The 19,896-nt window shown below is 36.0% G+C and overlaps 1 protein-coding gene across 3 annotated transcripts in view; it reads right to left on the minus strand.

The window, feature by feature from the left end:
- The window catches only part of LOC100022359 (olfactory receptor 56A4-like), a 187,540-nt gene that overhangs the window by 3,058 nt on the left and 164,586 nt on the right, over positions 1-19,896 (minus strand). For 2 of the 3 annotated variants that reach the window (XM_056795095.1, XM_056795096.1), the window contains exon 2: positions 826-1,095. In XM_056795095.1, the coding sequence (XP_056651073.1) occupies positions 826-1,074 (249 nt within the window). In that variant the 5' untranslated portion in view covers positions 1,075-1,095. The remainder of the gene's footprint in view (positions 1-825; positions 1,096-19,896) is intronic. The other variant, XM_056795097.1, reaches the window with a different exon arrangement.

Here is a 19,896-nt window from a genome sequence, read left to right on the forward strand (position 1 = left end):
AAATTGTGTCCTAAAGATACAGAAATTTCAACTGTCCCCATGGTCTAAAATTGGGAATCAAATACAATCACCTAAACTCTTGCTAGTACAGCTTTAATTAAAGTAATTAGGAAATATTCATAAAATTATTAAAAATAGTATAAAACTTGGATAATAATATGTGACTTTCTAAGGCAATAAGCACCTACATGGACCTTTATATAATGGTTTAGTGACCCTTATTTCTGCTTGACACCATTGGTCTAAGAAAAGAAGAACTGAAATAGTGTGGTTTATTTTTAATCAAAGAGCTAATATCTAATTACACCTGATCGTTTACCTTCCTTATTTTTTGTCTCTTATAAATACTATATCCTATATGGTATTGTTCTCTGTGATGGCAAGTTGGGAGAATAATGAGGAAAACAGGTAATGTAAAAAATAAGATAACAAGAAAAACTTAAGGAATAAGGAATGGTAATATATTGAATACGTATTTGGACTTGTGGATAATTCAGAAAGAGTGTGTTTAGAGATGATGCTGAGGTAATGACTGTGGGAATGAGAATATCCATGTATATAACCTATAAATATAGACATAACACTGACTGACTAATCCTGGATATGATGGTGATACTGTCCGTGATGGATTACAATAGTGAATTAATTGGCCATAAAAATGGGTAACCATAGGGAAGACAATAATTAAATTACTTTGGGGAGGATGGTGAGTGAGTGACTCTGGGAATTTCAGTAATAGTGGAAAATCTTAAAACTTATGATGATAAAAGTTTAGGCTAGGTATGTCTGTGTGCTGTGGGGCAGCTCATAGATGAAAGGCCTTACCTTAGGGATAACAGTTAGGCAGAGAAGAATATCCAAGAGGGAGAGCATGGCCAACAGGTAATACATAGGTTCATGCAGAGAAGCCTCCTTCTGGATGACCAGCAATAGCACCACATTGGCCCCCAGAGCGAGAACAAAAAGAGGAGTTAGTGGTACTGACAGCCAGTGTTGTGTGTCCTGCATGCCAGGGAAGCAGATCAAGAGAAACTCAATCACCTGGGTTGAAGAGCTGTTGAGTGACAAGGCCATGGCTGATGCATGGATTGGGACCTGGTAAAAAAGGAAAAGATTTAGTTAGTTTGCTTAGGCAGCTAAGTGATTCCTGGAGTCAGAAACATCTGAATTCAAATTCGCACACATACTAATTATGTGACCTTGGGCAAATTACTTAACCTCTGTTTCCCTCAGTTTCCTCAAATGTAAAATGCAGGTAATAATAATTACCTATGCCACAGGGCTGTTGTGGAGCTCAAATGAAACAATATCTGTAACATGCTTAGCACAATGTTTATTCTCCTCTTCCCTTACTACACCTTGAATATGAACAGGCACAAAATTCTTGCTTCTTTCCTTTCTTCGGCTCATATACTTAGAGTTCTCACATAAAGCAAAGTGCTACCTCAGACGTTATCAAGTTCTCTGTCGCCACTGTTCTTCAATTAGGGTCTAGGTAGTGATGAATCAGAGATACCTCAGAGAGATTGCTTATGTGAGTACAGTTTGCATGAGCTACTGTCAGAGAACCCACCAAGCCAGTAAATTCTGTCATTCTCCAGAGATTTCTATACCTCTTTCTATGTTCTCCTCCATTCAGCCCCTCTAGAATATAATTTTAAATGTTAGGGACAGAAAATAAGAGGTTCCAGACAGTCAAAGATTTAGAGTATCTCAAGATAGGAATCAGAATATGGATGGTGATCAGCAAAGGATACTGAGGAAGAATAGTTAGACAGAAAGGAAAAGAGGCAAGAGAGAGTAGAATCATGAAATCTGGGAGGAAGTAGGATCCAGAAAGAGAGGTCAGTCTTGTCAAATGCTGCAAAGAAGTAGAGAAGGGTGAAATTGAGAAATAGCCATTGGATTTCACAATTACTACTTGAGATCATGGTAACTTTGTAGAGAAGTGGTTTTTGCTTTCTTCAGTGGTGAGTTCCGAAAGCATTTAAAAAAAGAAAGTAGAAGTAATGATCAGAAAAAAAAAACCTAAACGCAAAGAACACTGACATCTGCTCACCATCAGACCCACTCTATACCCATATTCTGTCTCTAGGGTCCAAGACCTACTCCAGTTTTCCCATCATCCTCTATTTAAAGATTGGTATTAAGCAGGTAATTAGTTCTATACAAAGGGGCAAAAAAGTCATCAGGACAAGCAATTCAGAGAGGTCAATCCCAGAAACATAGAAGAATCAATGTCAATGCCCTCAGCCTTTTTATTCCCCCATAAGAATGCCCTCTCACAAGTGTTCAATGACTTTCTAGGCTTTGCTCCTCCCTATCCAAACTAGCTGTCAGATTCCTTGCATTCATGGAAGAATTGGGAATTAAGAATTTACCAAGCATGCTGCATACAAATAGAGTAGACTTTTATAAAGGATTACATAGAAATTAAAAGGGGAAAATATTTATTTCTGTCATTCATCTCTGGCTGAAATTTAGTATTTTCTTTTTTCATTTAAAAAATACTATTCTAAAAAGGTATCCATAGGGGCAGATAGGTGACACAGTGAATAGAGAACCAGTTCTGGAGTTGGGAGGTCCTAGGTTCAAATCTGACCACAAACATTTCCTAGCTATGTGACCTTCAGCAAGTTACTTGACACCATTTGCCTAGCCTTTGCCCTTCTGTCAAAGCTGTTTGTAAGAAAGAAAGTAAAGATTTGTAAAAAGGAGGATCCATAATGTTCACCAGACTGTAAAGCCACTGACAGAAAAGTTTAAGAATGTTGAACTAGAGGGAAGTTGCATCAAGGGTGTCATTTTAGTCCTTTATTGGTAGAAGTGAGAAAGAATAAAGTATCCCAGGAACAGATGGGTGGCTCAGTGGATTGAGAGCCAGGTCTAGAGACCAGAAGTCCCAGGTTCAAATCTGACCTCAGACACTTCCTAGTTGTGTGACCCTGGGCAAGTCACTTAACCCCCATTGCCTAGCCCTCACCATCCCTCTGCCTTGGAACCAATACACAGTATTGATTCTAAGATGAAAGTAAGGATTTATTAAAAAATAAAACATAAAAAGAATAAAGCATCCTATCCTCCATCTACTTTTCTCAACATACCTTGGAATCAACTTGGGGAAAATTGTGAAAATAGCACATACCAAGGGTAAAGCAATAACTGTGATTCCAGGTTAGTACTGGAATGACCAGAAGGGGATGAAAGTAAAGAAAAGAAGAGTATCTAAACCTATGGCCAGAGGAAATACTGAGAAAGTCTGTTAGTAAATTAGTGCAGAACTAGCTGAAAACTTCATCATATCCCCGCCTTCATTCTTCCTAAGGATTCTACCACAGCCCTGCCCCTCTAAGGACCCGAGACCCTCTCTCTAAGATCCTCAAACTCAAGAGTGGGCAGTCAGAGAAGACTGATCAATAGACACTTCCTCCCGTTCTCCAGGTAGAAAAATACTAATTGTTCTTCCAAAGGTAAGTGATCTCCAGTACATGAAGTCCAAGTAGTCTTTGTTAAGAAGTATAAGGCTGGTTTGCTGTCCTCATTCCCAACCCCATCAGACCTTTTCAGTCTTTCTTGAAAGGAAGGAAACCTTGTGGATAGTGCTTGTCTTGGAGTCAAAAAGACCTGACTCTGGATCTTTACTTATATAATTTGTAGCTACTTGACCCTGGGCAAATCATTTAATATTTCAGCACCAAGTTCTTTTCTACAATAAGGAGATATGACTTGATGGTTTCTTCCAGCTAGAATTCTATGGAGTAGGGCACTTTCAGACCCTCATGAAGAACATAGCGATCCCCCACCTTCTGCTTTCAAGCAAAGGATGGTACACCTCATAAGGAAGTGGCCACAAAACTCTTGAGACAAAATACTAGAGATTTGATCTACAATAGCCCCTCATTGGGTCAAAGATCAATAGTGGAAATCCAGGTTGCAAATGGGGATATGTAGAAGTAAGGCTAGTCATTGACCATAGGGTGCTCATTTGAGTGCATGACTGACTCACTTTGGGTATTAGGTAAAGTCCAGCTAGGAGAAAGATTGGGAGTTGCTGCATTCCTTACCTCCTCTTGTTCAGATTCTAGTGCCTCAGTATTACCTCCTATGTGTATGTATGTCTTTGTGGATATCCCATCTTGTGACTTGATGACATGAAAGTTCCCCAATCATTTCATTCAAGTGGGACATGTCTATAGATATATTTCTTTTCAAGTTAGGGCCACTTTTTTAAGCTCCACTGACTCCTTTAATTGGTTTTTAGACATCTTCTCAAGTTATAACTTCTGGATATTTTTGTCTTATAAAGAGTGCCTCGGTTCTTTTTAAAGCCTTTTCTTTGAATAATGACAAAAACAACAATAACCAAATATGAGAAGATAATAACCATCAGAAAAATAATCATGTGTAGAGAGATTTAGACAAAGTGCTTTCTGACAGTTTTAAAGAAATCTGACAGGACTTAAGTGAACCTGTCAGAAAATGAGATGAGCCAGGAGAGCAATTTACACTATAAGAACAACAGTATGAAATGAATAATTTTGAGAGGCTTAAGAATTCTGATCAATACAATGACTAACCATCATTTCTGGGTATGGAGGAGTAACAATGCCACCCACCTCCCCTTAGAAAAGTTATAGACTAAATATGCAAACTAAGACACATTTTGGATGTTGCCAATATGACAGTTAGTTTTGTTTGTGCATATTTATTAAAAGTGTTTTTTCTCTATTTTCTGGTGTGTTTTTTTTTCAAAGAGAGGGGCTAAAGGAGGAAAAGAAAATAAATGTTTGATAATTAAAAGCAACTAATTTTAAAATATCTTTAAATATCTCCCCATACCTCATCTTACCTGCCCCATATAAGAATACTATGAGGGACACAATGCATCATTACCTCCATTACATAGAAGATGAAATCAAGGCCAAGGGACTCTTAGGGACTTTGAAGTTATTGAAAAAACCAGGATTAGATCCCAGATGTCTTGATTCTCATTCCAGGACCTTTTCCATTAAATCATGCTATTATTTGAAGTCCAACAGTTTTTTCATTCCATTCTTCTTGTTTCCTCAAAAGGCTGTACATGGGATCATGTAGATGACTTTATTTTCTATGCCTTCAACATTTGAATCTGAAAAATAACTATCTCAGTATGTCTACATGCTAAACTCCAATCTTCATTAGAGGCAGATTGGCAGATGCTTCAGGAAAACATCTAACCTCTATAAAGAAAGTCTAATCCTTCTGGAGAAAATCCTTCAGGTACAAGGTCCAAGGCTAAGTCATTTTTTGTCATTTGTTCTTGCTATCCTCATAGTCTGGCATCTCAGCTTTAATTCTCTTTCTTTTTCAGAAAGGAAGGTCTATCTTCTATCTGAAGAAGCCCTCTAAGCTACCAAATACTACCACCTGATGATCCTAAAGAGCCATTACTATAAACTGCTTACACATGTGACTAATTTTATAACAAAAACATAATAATAATTATAATTGGAATATTATTAATAATACCATTTTTGATGCTATTATCAATCTCATTGATGTGTGGGGAACACATGAATGATGTTAATTAAAAAGGGATCATTCTCTATAATAAGTAGGTAAATTGACACCAGTATAGCTCAGGGCTCATCTTCAATCTCACATAATCCTAAGGCAAAAAAAAATTCACATACACAAACACAAAACACTCACAGAAATATAGTCAACTATACTGGCTGTCCAGCTTTGCATCTGTTCCCTAGCCTTTGGCTGGCAGATGTATTCTACATAGGCCTTTATTAATCTAAACTCACCTTCTTAAAGATCATAGGTGGCATAGTCATTTCACAAGGACATCCAGTTCCTTAAAACACATACTCAAATTGTTTCCTATGTCAAGGACCTAAACCAGGACCCATTATAAAGGAAACAAGAAGTGAAAAACTTAGAGTTTCCTCTGGAGTATGTAACAGTCACTGTAACCTCAGGGGAATTTTTCCTGTTGGAGACAGGATTGTGGTAAATGTGTTCTGGTGATCCTTCTGGGACAAAAAAAAAGATTCATAAAAATTAACTTGAGAAAACAACACTTGTGACAATTGGTACATTACTGAGCATATCAAATCAATTGAATAAGCGTTTTTTAAGCACCTACTCTTGTGCCAAGCACAGAGTTTAGCCACTAGGAATACAATATGTATTGTGATGCAACATGGTTATGGTTTTGTGTATATATTAGGAATTCCAGAATCAGGCTCAGCATCATGTGCTACTGTGATGGAGCTTTCATTGATCAGTTTTATGTTATAAATAAAACAAACATTTCTATATGAAATTTTATTTTCCTATTGACTTCCATTATAATCTTTTATTTTATTTTTTTAATTTTATTTGGTCAGTTTCAAACATTATTCCTCGGTTACAAAAATCATATTCTATTCCTCCCTCCCATTTCCCCTGCCCTTCCCGTAGCAGACGCGCAATTCAACTGGGTATTACATGTGTCCTTGATCAGAAGATTTAGGAGATTTAGAACACTTTTTCATATACTTATTAATGTTGGTGTTTGCATCAGGATGTTCATTTAGAGTCTACATCCCCAGCCATATTCTCTAGACCCATGTATTCAAGCAGTTGTTTTACTTCTGTGTTACTACTCCCACAGTTTTTCCTCTGAATGTGGATAGTGTTTTTGCTTGTATATCACTCCAAGATGTTCGGATCACTGCATTGCCACTAATGGAGAAGTCTATTACATTCAATTGTACCACAATGTATCAGTCTCTGTGTACAATGTTTTCTTGGTTCTGCTCCTTTCACTCTGCATCAATTCTTAGAGGTCATTCCAGTTCACATGGAATTCATCCACTTTATTATTCCTTTGAGTACAATAGTATTCCATCACCACCAAATACTACAATTTGTTCAGGCATTCCCCAATTGAGAAGGGCATCCCCTCATTTTCCAATTTTTTTGCCACAACAAAGAACACAGCTATGAATATTCTTGTGCATGTCTTTTTCTTTATTATCTCTTTGGGGTACAAACCCAGCAGTGCTATGGCTGGATAAAAGGGCAGACAGTCTTTTAGTGCCCTTTGGGCATAGTTCCAAATTGCCCTCCAGAATGGTTGGACCAATTCACAATTCCACCAGTAATGAATTAATGTCCCAAATTTGCCACATCCCCTCCAGCATTCATTATGTTTTGCTGTCATGTTAAACAATCTGCTAGGTGTGAGGTGATACCTCAGAGTTGTTTTGATTTGCATCTCTCTGATTGAAGGTGATTTAGAACACTTTTTCATATGCTTATTAATAGTTTTGATTTCTTTAGCTGAAAATTGCCTACTCATGTCCCTAGCCCTTTTATCAATTGGAGAATGGCTTATTTTTTTGTGCAATTGATTTAGCTGTTTGTAAATTTGAGTAATTAGACCATTATTAGAGATTTTTGTTATGAAGATTGTTACCTGGTTTGTTATTTCCCTTCTAATTTTGGTTACATTGGTTTTGTTTGTACAAAAAAAATTTTAATTTGATGTAATCAAAATTATTTATTTTACATTTTGTGACTCTTTCTAAATCTTGCTTGGTTTTAAAATCTTTCCTTTCCCCAAGGTCTGACATGTATACTATTTTGTGTTCACATAATTTGCTTATAGTTTCCTTCTTTATGTTCAAGTCATTCATCCATTCTGAGTTTATCTTGGTGTAGGATGTGAGGTATTGATCCAAACCTAGTCTCTCCCACACTGTCTTTCAATTTTCCCAGCAGTTTTTATGAAATAATGGATTTTTGTCCCAAAAGCTGTGATCTTTGGACTTGTCATAGACTATCTTGCTGAGCTCACTTACCCCAAGTCTGTTTCTCTCATCATCCTTACTGTCTCTTAGCCAGTACCATATTGTTTTCATGACCACTGTTTTATAGTATAGTTTGAGATCTGGTACTACAAGGCCACCTTCATTTGCATTTTTTTCATGATTTCCCTGAATATCCTTGAACTTTTGTTCTTCCAAATAAACTTTGTTATGATTTTTTCTAATTCAGTAAAAACGTTTTTTGGTAATTCAATGGGTATGGCACTAAATAAGTAAATAAGTTTGGTTAGGATGGTGATTTTTATTATGTTATCTCATCCTACCCATGAGTAGAAATGTTTTTCCAATTGTTTAGATCTAGTTTTAATTGTGTGGAGAGTGTTTTGTAGTTGTCTTCATACAGTTCCTGTGTTTATCTGAGCAGATAGATTCCTAAGTATTTTATATTGTCTAGGGTGATTTTAAGTGGAATTTCTCTTTCTAATTCTTGCTGCTGAGATGTGTTGGAGATATATAGAAATGCTGATGACTTATGCTGGGTTTATTTTGTATCCTGCAACTTTGCTAAACTTGTTGATTATTTCCACTAGCTTTTTAGTTGATTCTCTAGGATCCCTTAAATAGACTATCATATCATCCACAAAGAGTGATAGCTTGGTATCTTCATTGCCAATTTTAATACCTTCAATTTCTTTTTCTTTTCTAATTGCTAATGTTAGTGTTTCTAGTACAATGTTAAATAATAGCGGTGATAACAGGCATTCTTTTTTCACTCCTGGTCTTATTGGAAGGCTTCTAGTTTATCCCCATTACAGATGATGTTTGCTGATGGTTTTAGATAAATGCTGTTTATTATTTTCCATTCTATTCCTATACTTTCTAGTGTTCTTAATAGAAATGAGTGTTGTATTTTATCAAAGGCTTTTTCTGTGTCTATTGAGATAATCATGTGATTTTTGTTGGTTTGCTTGTTGATATGATCAATTATGTGGATGGTTTTCCTAATATTGAACCATCCTTGCATTCCTGGTATAAATTCCACTTGATCATACTGAATAACCCTCGTGATGACTTGTTGGAGATTGTTTTTCAAGTATCCTATTTAAGATTTTTGCATCTAAGTTCATTAAGGAGATTGGTCTATAGTTTTCTTTTCCCATTTTTAACCTGCCTGGCTTTGGAATCAGTACCATATTTGTGTCATAAAAGGAATTTGGTAGCACTCCCTCTTTGTTTATTATGTCAAATAGTTTGTTTAGTATTGGGATTAGCTGTTCTTTGAATGTTTTATAGAATTCACTTGTGAATCCATCAGGCCCTGGGGATTTTTTCCTAGGGAGTTATTTGATGGCTTGTTCAATTTCTTTTTCTGATATGGGATTATTTAAAAAGTCTATTTCTTCTTCTGTTAGTCTAAGCAATATATATATTTGTAAATATTCATCCATATCACCCATATTGGCATATGTATTGCCATATAATTGGGAAAAATAATTTTTAATGATTGACTTAATTTCCTCTTCATTGGAGGTGAGGTCTCCTTTTTCATCCATGATATTGTTAATTTGGTTTTCTTCTTTCCTTTTTTTATTAGATTGACCAGTGCTTTGTCTATTTTGTTTGTTTGTTTGTTTTGTTTTCAAAATACCAGCTTCTAGTCTTATTTATTAGTTCAATAGTTCTTTCACTTTTGGTTTTATTAATTTGTCCCTTAATTTTTAGGATCTCTAATTTAGTTTTCTTCTGGGGATTTTTAATTTGTTCACTTTCAAGTTTTTTGATTTGCATTTCCAATTCATTGACCTCTACCCTCCCTAATTTGTTACTATATGAACTCAAGGATATACATTTTCCTCTGAGTACTGCTTTGACTGCATCCCATATATTTTGAAAGGATGTCTCATCATTGTCATTTTCTTCAATGAAATTATTAATTATTTCCATGATTTGTTCTCTAACCAATTTTGGAGAATCATATTATTTAATTTCCAATTAATTTTTTATTTGGCTCTCCATGTACCCTTACTGACTGATCATTATTTTTATTACCTTATTATCTGCAAAGGTTGCATTTATTATTTCTGCTTTTCTGAATTTGTTTGCCATGTTTTTGTGACCTAGTACATGGTCAATCTTTGTGAATGTACCATATGCTGCTGAGAAGAAGGGGTATTCCTTTTTGACCCTATTTATTTTTCTCCACATATCTATTAACTCTAATTTTTCCAAGATTTCATTCACATCTTTTACCTCTTTCTTATTTATTTTTTTGATTTGATAGTGGTGGTAGATTCATATCTCCTACTAGTATAGTTTTACTATCTATTTCCTCCTTCAATTCCACTAGTTTCTCCTTTAGAAATTTGGATGCTATACCATTTGGTACATACATTTTGATTACAGATATTTCCTCATTGTCTATACTCCCTTTTATCAGGATGTATTTACCTTCCCTATCTCTTTTAATCAGAACTATTTTTACTTTGGCTTTGTCAGATATCATGATTGTAACTCCTGCCTTCTTTCTATCAGTTGAGGCCCAATAGGTTTTGCTCCAATCTTTAATTCTAACCTTGTGAGTATCTTCCTGCCTCAGGTGTGTTTCTTGTAGACAACATATGGTAGGATTTTGAATTCTAATCCACTCTCCTATTTGTTTTCATTTTATGGGTGAGTTCATCCCATTCACATTCAAAGTTAGGATTATTACTTGTGTATTCCCTAGCATTTTGATATCCTCTCCTAGTTCTGTCCTTTCTTCTTTTGCTATATCCTTTTAAACCAGTGGTTTACTTTTAATCAATCCCCTAATCCCCTCGCTTAATATGCTTCCCTTTCTGGCCCCTCCTTTTTTGTTCCCTTCTTGTTTTTTTAGGGTCTGTTAAGTTCCCTTCCCCCCTCTCTTTCCCTCCCTTTTTGTACTCCATTCCCCCTACTCCCCTTAGTTTTCCCTTCTCACTTACCCTGTAGGATAAGATAGAATACAAGACCCCAGTGGATCTGGATGCTCTTCCCTCTCAGAATTGATTTCACTGAGAGTACAGTTTAAGTATTAGCTATTAGCACACTCTTCCTCTCCTTCTTATTAGAATATTCTTCCCCTCCCCTTCCCATGTGTATCTTTGTGTGATAAAAATTATCTTATTCATTTTATTTCTTCAAGTAGCTCTTGGTGCCATCTTTGATTCCCCCCTTTTTTCTTTTTTTGCATATCATCGTATAGCCCTTAATGCCCTGATCTCTTCCTGTGAATGATTCTTCTAATTAATATAATAATGAATACAATTTTTGAGAGTTACACATTACATTTTCTCCACATATTAATATATATAATTTGATATAAATGTAGTTCTTATAGAAGAGAGTTTGAATAAAAGAAAAAGATAACATTTTTCTCCTTTTCCCTTTCCTTCATATTTACCTTTTCAAGTTTCTCTTGCTCTTTGTGTTTGGATGTTAAACTTTCCTCAGAGCTCTGGTCTTTTCTTTACAAATACTTGGTAATCTTGTATTTTGTTGAATGCCCATACTTTCCCCTGGAAGTATATAGTCAGTTTTGATGGATAGGTGATTCTTGGTTGAAGACCCAATTCTCTTGCCTTTCTGAATATCATGTTCCAGGCCTTGCTGTTCTTTAGTGTGGAAGCTGCCCAGTCTTGTGTGATCCTGATTGGTGCTCCTTGGTATCTGAATTGTCTATTTTTGGCTTCTTGTAGAATTTTCTCCTTAGCTTGAAAGCTCTTGAATTTGGCAATTACATTCCTGGGAGTTGTCTTTTCAGGATTTAGTATAGAGGGTGTTCTATGAACTCTTTCAATGTTTATTTTGCCCCCTTGTTCAAGAACATCAGGGCAATTTTCTTGGATGATTTCTTGTAGTATGATGTCAAGATTTCTGTTCATGGAATGATTCTCAAATTGTCTCCTCATGATCTGTTTTCCTGATCTGTCATCTTGTCAGTGAGATATTTTATGTTTTCTTCTATTTTGTCAGTCTTTCAACTTTGCTTTAATAATTCTTGATGTTTTGTAAGATCATTGGTTTCCAGTTGCCCAATTCTGATCCTTAAGGCCTGGTTTTCTGTAATAATCTTTTGGTTTTCTGCTTTAATCTTTTGATTTTCCTTTTCAGTTTGTTCTATCCTGCTTTTTGTGGCTTCCAGCTGTTTCCCCAATTGGGAGTTCTTGTCCTTTAAACTGTTATTTTCCCTTTGAACCATTTCCCACTTTTCTTGCCAGAAGGCTTCCATGCTTTTGATAAGCTCCAATTTAAATTCTTCAAGAGCTTGTGTACAATTTCCATTTTTTTAAGGTTTTGACTTTGTTTGAATTTCCTCCTCTATTTCCTCTGTAGCCTCAGTTTTTCCTCCAGAAAAATTATCAAGGATCAGTGCCTTTTTTTTATTTTTCTTGAATGATGTTTGTTGCTCCTGGGCACAATTTGCCATCATTGTGGAGGTTTTTCCTTCCCTTTTTAGTCATAAATATGAGTAAGATGGGCAGGCTCTCTGTGTATGGAGTTAAGGAGCAAGGATTTTGCCTGAGGCAAGCTCTCGAATCTCCACAGCCTCTGCTGCCTTTCTCTATGCCACCTTCCCCAAAGCACCCACAGTCTGTGTTCCCCAGCCCATTGGGGTTTCAGGTGTAGCTGCTCTCAGGGGTAGGCCTTTGGTGGTCTTAGTCAGCTCCCAAGGACCTAGAGGTGCCCCTTTCTCACTCTAGAGGTGCCCCTCATTCACTCACTGATTCTTGTGCATATAGCTCTGACTCTGGCTCTGTAGCTGGGGTGGGAGTGGGTAGATCAGCTCACATTTGGGTGGGAGCTCTTTAACCCCCTTATATTGTGGAAGTACCTAAATCCCACGTACCTTCAATGCTGCATTTTACCGTAGTCATTTCATTCTTATGAATTTGTTTTTTGTTTTTGTCTTTTGAGGTAGTCTTTATCGATACGTGCTGAGGAGAGGAAGAGTCCCACATCTAGACTTCTGTCATGCTTACCCAGAAGTCTGCAATGTCCCATTATAATCTTAATAATAATTCCTGTTGAAAAAATTACCCCCTAAAAAACTAGTGCTAACTAATGGATAACTTTTATTAGGAAGATCCACATTTCTCACAGAAACCTACATTTTGAACCTATCACTTTTTTTTGCTTGTTTTGATGAATTTTCTTCCCAATTTCATGAGCTTTAGATGTGCTAAGCACAGTGGAGTTTCCAGAATTGATATGAGACACATTTCAACAGACCCCCTACATACTTAATTGTGATGTTAGGCCTTTGATCAATTAGAAAAATACCAGAACAATCTATCAATGAACATTTGGTGACTACTTTGTCCCAGGCATTGTGCCAAACACTAGGACTACAAAAACAGAAGTGAGAACAATCCCTGTCTTCAATGAATTTACATGATAATAGAATTGACAGAATATATGCATATACTTCAGTATACGAACAAAATATTCAAACTGTAAATGAGATTTTTAGGGACACGTAATCTATTAATAGCTGGGGAAGTCAGAAGAGGCTTGATAAGGAAGGTGACAGCTCAACTGAGCCTTGAAAGAACCCAAGAATTCCAGTAAGCAAATCAGACAAGAGAGTATTTTCTAGGAATGGAGAACAACAAATACAAAGGCATTAATTTGTATGAAGCATAATAAGTAGGTCAGTAGTTATACTTTTCTGTGTATAACTGATACTCAACGTTTTATTGAATGGAATTAAATTTGAATTCCCATTTCAAACTCCTATCTAGTCTTTCTCTTTCTCTCTGTCTCTTTCTTTCTCCCTCTCTCTTTTCCTCTCTCTTTCTCTCTGACTCTTTCTCTTTCTCTCTTTCTCTCTCTCTCTTTCTCTCTCTCCCTCTCTCTTTCTCTCTCTCTCTCTCTCTCTCTCTCTCTCTCTCACACACACACACACACACACACACATCTTTTCCCATTGATGAATTTTGTCTTAAATTTCATGCAATGTTTAACTGATTCAATTTCCTAATAATATTCCCTTTAGCAGCCATTATCTGTAAACACCTACACCATACAAATCTCCTGTCCATAGAATGTAAAGGAAAAAATACATAATAGGGAAAGTTTGCTTTGAACAGTCATTGTGAGGTTTGATATGGGATATTGGCACAGGACTATTCATATAGTGACTGAGTAACTGAGGATTAATAATGTGAGAGTAAGAAAGAAGATTGTAAAGGAAGAAAAATTGGGGGGGTCAAGAAACAGTGAATGAGATTCAAAGGTTCCAGGGTAAGACCATGAGTCAAAATAATATGTATACTTCCACAAGACTTGAGAGAAATAAACTATATAGTGTGACCCTTAACTTGATTTCCTGAATTTAACCTCATAGACAATGGGGTTGATGGCTGGTGGAATGAGGTGGTGTAAAACAATAAGAAGGATGAAGACATCTAGAAGGATTTGCTTTCTGGCCACATTAAGAATGACCTGAACTACAAGCAGTGTGTAGAAGAGGATGAGGATGAAGTGGGAACCACAAGTGTCCAGAGCCTTTGTGTCTGCTGCCACAGCATGTAACTGCAGGATGACCTTCAAAATTAGGCAGTACGAGAAGGAAGTTAGCACCAGGTGTAATAAAATAGGTAATCTGTGGAAAATATGTCTGGTTGCTATAACTGGATACTCTGGCTTACTAGAAAGCTGTTACTATGTATGGAGACACTTGAGGATTTCTTAGTTACAATGGAGATAGATGAGAGATGCTGCTTGAGATAGATACTGCTAGAGGGGTGCTCTGGAGCTGCCTATTGATCAATACTGATGACTAGTAGATCAATATATTTCCTAACCTCCTCCTCCTTTCACTCCCTCCCTTCTTCCTCTCTCTCCCTCTCAGTTTCTTCTGAAACTTGTGGCTTCGCCCCTCCCCAGTGAGTGGACTATGATATTTATGAGGAAAAACTTCTTCCTTTCTTTTCTCAGGTAAGGGGTTTATTGGGATAACAAGACAAGGAAACTGAGATGAGAGGGATGAAGGTTTTCCTAATCTAAAATGAGGATTATGAGGGTTTGGGAAGTCACAGCTGTGACAGAGGGACAGTCAGAGAGATGGAGGATAACTGTTAAATCTTCTACTTTTCTTCTTTCAATTCACAAAACCACCAAGGTCTCTCAGCTTAATTTCAGAATCCCCCCCCCCCCCAAGGGTCCTTCAGCCTGGGACAGAAGCTAATAGGATTAGTTCAACTTCTTCCCCTGTCAGGTTTGCCTCCCTTGGTCAGAAAAACCCAGAGAGCCAAAGTCTCCTTTCTTGGTTAGTCACCCCCAAAGAGAGACAGAATCAGTTCCTCTCCCCCTGGTCAGCTTCAACTGCCTCCTGGGAACATTCCATTTGGAATCTTCACCTTGATTTTGCAGATCAGGTCCTTCACCTTTGTCTTCATGCCTGGGTTGTCCTGTAGATCCTCTCTCTCTTCATGTCTCTTCCACACATGTCAGAGCCCAGCAATTTCTTGAGATGAATATCCCCACAAGAGATGAACTACAGAGATGTTGGCACAGATTCAGCTTTCTATTACATTCCCTACACAATACATCCCCACCTAACCACCTAACACCCCCTGAAAGATCCCCAAAGCATAATTTCCAGGAGTATTATAGTCAAATTCGAGAACTCCCTGGTAAAGAAGAAACAATTCAAATATCATAGATCCACAACCAGAATAACACAAGATTTAGCAGCTTCTACATTAAAAGACTGGAGGTTCAGAAATATGATATTCCAAAAGACAAAGGAGCTAAGACTTCAACCATGAATCACTTACTCAGGAAAACTGAGTATAATTCTTCAATAAAGATATATGTATTCAGTGAATTAGAGGATTGCAAAACTTTTCTGCTGAAAAGACCAGAGCTGACTGGAAAATTTGACTCTCAAATACAAGACTCAAGAGACACATGAGAAGGTAAACAGGAAAGAGAAATCAAAAGACATACAATAAGGTTAAACTGTTTATATTCCTACATGGGAAAATGATTGTTTTAACTCCTAAGAATTTTATCATTATTAGGACAGTTAGAAGGAATATACAAAGACAGAGGGCAAGGATATGAGTTAAATGTGATGGAAGGATATAAAAATAAAACTAATACATGAAAAAAAGGAATGCATTGAGGGGAGTGGTAAGAGGAGAATAGAATGGGGTAAATTATCTCACATGAAAGAGCTTTTACAGTTGTGAAGAGTGAATCAAACTTTCTTTGTCTACTTTCTTTGTCAACTGGGGAATGGCTGATTCAGTTATAGAATATGATTGTCATGAAATACTATTGTATTATAAGATAACAAGCAGGAGAAAGTAGAAAAACCTGGAAATGAAAAAACTTAACATGAACTGATGCAGAGTGAACTGAGCAGAACCAAGAGAATAATGTACACAGTGACAGGAATACTATTCATTGAACAACTGTGAATTACTTAGGTAACCTCCACAATAAAATTATCCAAAACAATCACAAAGGACTCATGATAAAAAAAAATACCATCTGCTTCCAGAGAAGGACCTGATGGAGTCTGAATCCAGACAAAAGCAAACTTTTTTTCACTTTCTTAATTTTTTTGTTTGAGTTTCCTTCCACAAAAGGATTAACATGGATAAATGTTTTTCCTGATTACACATATAGGATCTATAGAAGACTTCTTACCATGTGGGAGGGGTTGGGAGGAGGGAAGGAGAAAATTTGAGGCTCAAAATTATTTTTAAAATGTTGGAAACTGTTTTTACATGTAATTGGGAAAATTTAAATTGGGATTTTAAAAAATATGGTGTGTATTCTGATTATTCCCAACCTCAACTGGCAATTTTCCTTCAAGGAAAAAATTCTTTCAAGGGATTACTCCAAGGAACTAACTATTAAAAAATTTATTTTCTTCAATCTCTTCATGCTGTGTCTTCTCTTCCCTTTATTCTCCTCCCTATTTCTGTCCAGACTTTTATTCTTTGATTCATGGTCTTTATACATATTATCTCTCTTTTTTTCTTTTTTCCTCATAGCATGGAAATTCCAAAATACCTATCTGGTGTTCTGTCTTCTAAACATCTTTGATTATTGCATTATAGATCTTATACCTCAGTTCCTTAGTTTTATGTTGTGCCTCAATTAGAAATACCAATTCCTACAGATGATAGGGAGAATAGTGCACAAGTGGAGAAATTTTCCTATGATAATAATTGTGCAGTGTGTAATTAACCTCTGCCTAATTCATTTTTTACTCTATTTACCATGAATTCTTTGGGTCCATCCCCTTTCACTCTCCTAGCTGTCAATTGTCACCAGGACCAGACTGCTGATTCCCTTTCTCCTAAGACAGAATAAGTGGTTCCTCTAAACACCAGATCCCATCAGATTATATCTATTATAAGGCCCTCATTCCCTTTTATAAAATATCTAATATGAAAATGTTTTACATTATAGTACATGTAAAATCCATATAAGATTGCTTACTGTTTCAGGGACAGAGAGATCAGGAAGGAAGGAGAGGAAGAACTTGGTTCCAATTTTTTTTGTTTAAAAATTGTTTTTACATGTAATTGAAGGCAGGAAATAAACTATTATGAATGTTAAATATTATTATTTATTTATTATAAGAATTATAATCATATATGCTATAAAAAGTAAGCAATAAAAATTAAATATTATAAACAAAAAATACTATTTAAAATTTTTAAAGCTAGAAATAAAACAAAATATCTCTTTTCTCATATTGAGCAATTTTTTTCCTTTTTTATTGTCATACAAAACACACTTCATATGGAGAAATTTTTCAGTGGTATTCATCTCACCTTTAAAACAAGATTTTCCTCTTTTTCCCCATTTCAATTCCTTCCTTTATCTCCTCCCCATTTATGAGTTATTCATTGGTATCTTTAGACTCAATTAAGATATATAAAATATTTCTATTTTCTTTCTCTTTTCTCCCCATTTAAAAACCCTCCAAATCTGCAATTTAATCCCACAAAAAAACAGTTTCACCTGTAGGTAAAGTGTTGTAAGGCATAATCTGTGATGTATCAGGATTGTTTCTCCAACTCATCTATTTTATTTCCTCTGTCAACCATGTCTCCTTTTTTACATTTAGGAAAAAAATCACATAAAATTGCTTTTATCTCTATGTCTTTATAAGATCTCTATGTTGTTTTTTTTTTGTTGTTGTTGCTGTTCCTTGTTTGCTATATTTCTTTCACTTTCTTGTGCTTCTGTTAGGTTGAGTGTTTGGAAAATGATCATTTGTTCAGGTCTCGATTTTTTTTGTAGGAATGATATAAACACGTCGTTTTATTGAATATTCATCTTTTACTTCTAAGTTCATCTTTGTACAGTATGTCATATTGGGTTATGTCTTATATTAAAGAGATAATCTGTGGAACTATTTCTGGTTGTAATAACTAGATACTCTGGCTTGTGACTAGAAAGATACTAGGGGAAACTCTGAGTGCTTAGTTGTAATGGAGATAGAGGTACTTCTGAGAGATCGAGAAATGATACTAGAGGGGATACTCTGGGGTAGCCTATTGATTACTGCTGATGGCTAATAGATCAATATTTTTCTTACCCTCCTCCTCCCTCAATCCCTCCCTTTACCACCTCTTCTGAAGCCTGTGGCTTTGCCCCTCTCCCCTGAGTGGACTATAAGATTTATGAGGAAAAACTCCTTTCTCTTCCTTTCTCAAGTAAAGGGGTTTATTGGGAACAACAGGAGGTGAGAGGGATAAGGGTTATCCCTAGTCTATAAGGAGAGTTAGGAGGAATTTGGGAAATGTCAGTCCTGTCACAACTGTGACACAAAGTCTGTCAGGGAGATGGGAGGACAACTGTTTAATCTTTTTTCTTCCAATTACACAAATCTCAATTATACAATCAGTTCTTCTGGTTCAACTACCACCATCAGCCACACAGAAACTTCTTCTTGCCTCCCCTCTCCAAAGCCAAGAGACTTCAGCCTAGGACAGAAGCTAACAGGGTATCAGTTCAGAGCTTCTTCCCCTTCAGCCTGGCTTGACTCTCCAACTGACTTTCCTGGGAACATTCTGTTTAGAATGTTCACCTTGATTGACAGATGATGTCCCCAGCTTTCTGACTTGCATGCATGAAATTCTCTCTTCCTTCATGCCTCTTCCACAATCTTGTGTTCCTTTGCTCCTAAAAACTCATTATTCAATTCTACTTCATGGTTTCCACTGCATGTCAAATATTCATTTGCTCTTCTAATAGCCTTTCCTTCAGATGTGAAGGTCTTGTTTCTGATCACTTAGAGATTGTCACTGGAGTTGTTTAAACTTAAACACCATGCATTTGGGAGTTTGCAGTGTAGGGTTTGGTTTGGTTTTCTAAAGGTTATCTCAAGTAAACTCTTTATTTTCTATGTTCAGATATGAGGGACTTTTTTATCCCTTCTTGCAGTTTTGTATGGAACTTGTCAGGTTTGTCTGGAGCACCTATAATTCTGTCTACTATATTATATATGTATATATACTACACCTATAATTGTGTCTACTCATCCAGCCTTTGAGATCAGTATATTTTGTTGGTGTGGATTTCATGTTTTCTTTACCAATATTTCTTTATTTTCATATCAAGAAAAAGCCCTTAAAATCCTATGCTTTGTAGCATTCTTGTCATGTTTTTTTCATTTATCAAAGGGTCATTTTTAATCTATTGATATAATCATATAACAATGATTTTCAAAATAATAATTAATTATATTGCTTTCCTGAATTTAAATGTTTTTCCATGGTATCCATTACTGACAGTGAGTCATTTTTTGATATGTTGATATAATGTTTAATACTGAGATTTTCTTCAAAATTTTTGTGTTCATCTTAATTAAAGATATTGGTTTAAAGTTTTCTTTATTTGCTCAATTTTTATATAGTACAGTTACTAGGACTATATTTATTTGATATAATGAATACGGCAAAACATTTTATCTCCTACTTTCAGTCTTTCAGGTAAAAGTTTGGTCTTTCACTTGTATTTCCCATAATTTGATTTTGGGTTCCTATCTCACCCTTTCCATTGCTGCACAGATCCCCCAGAGCTGGGTTACTTGGTGCCT

This window comes from Monodelphis domestica, chromosome 4, assembly GCF_027887165.1.
Source record: "Monodelphis domestica isolate mMonDom1 chromosome 4, mMonDom1.pri, whole genome shotgun sequence".
In the NCBI taxonomy this organism is placed as follows: domain Eukaryota; kingdom Metazoa; phylum Chordata; class Mammalia; order Didelphimorphia; family Didelphidae; genus Monodelphis; species Monodelphis domestica.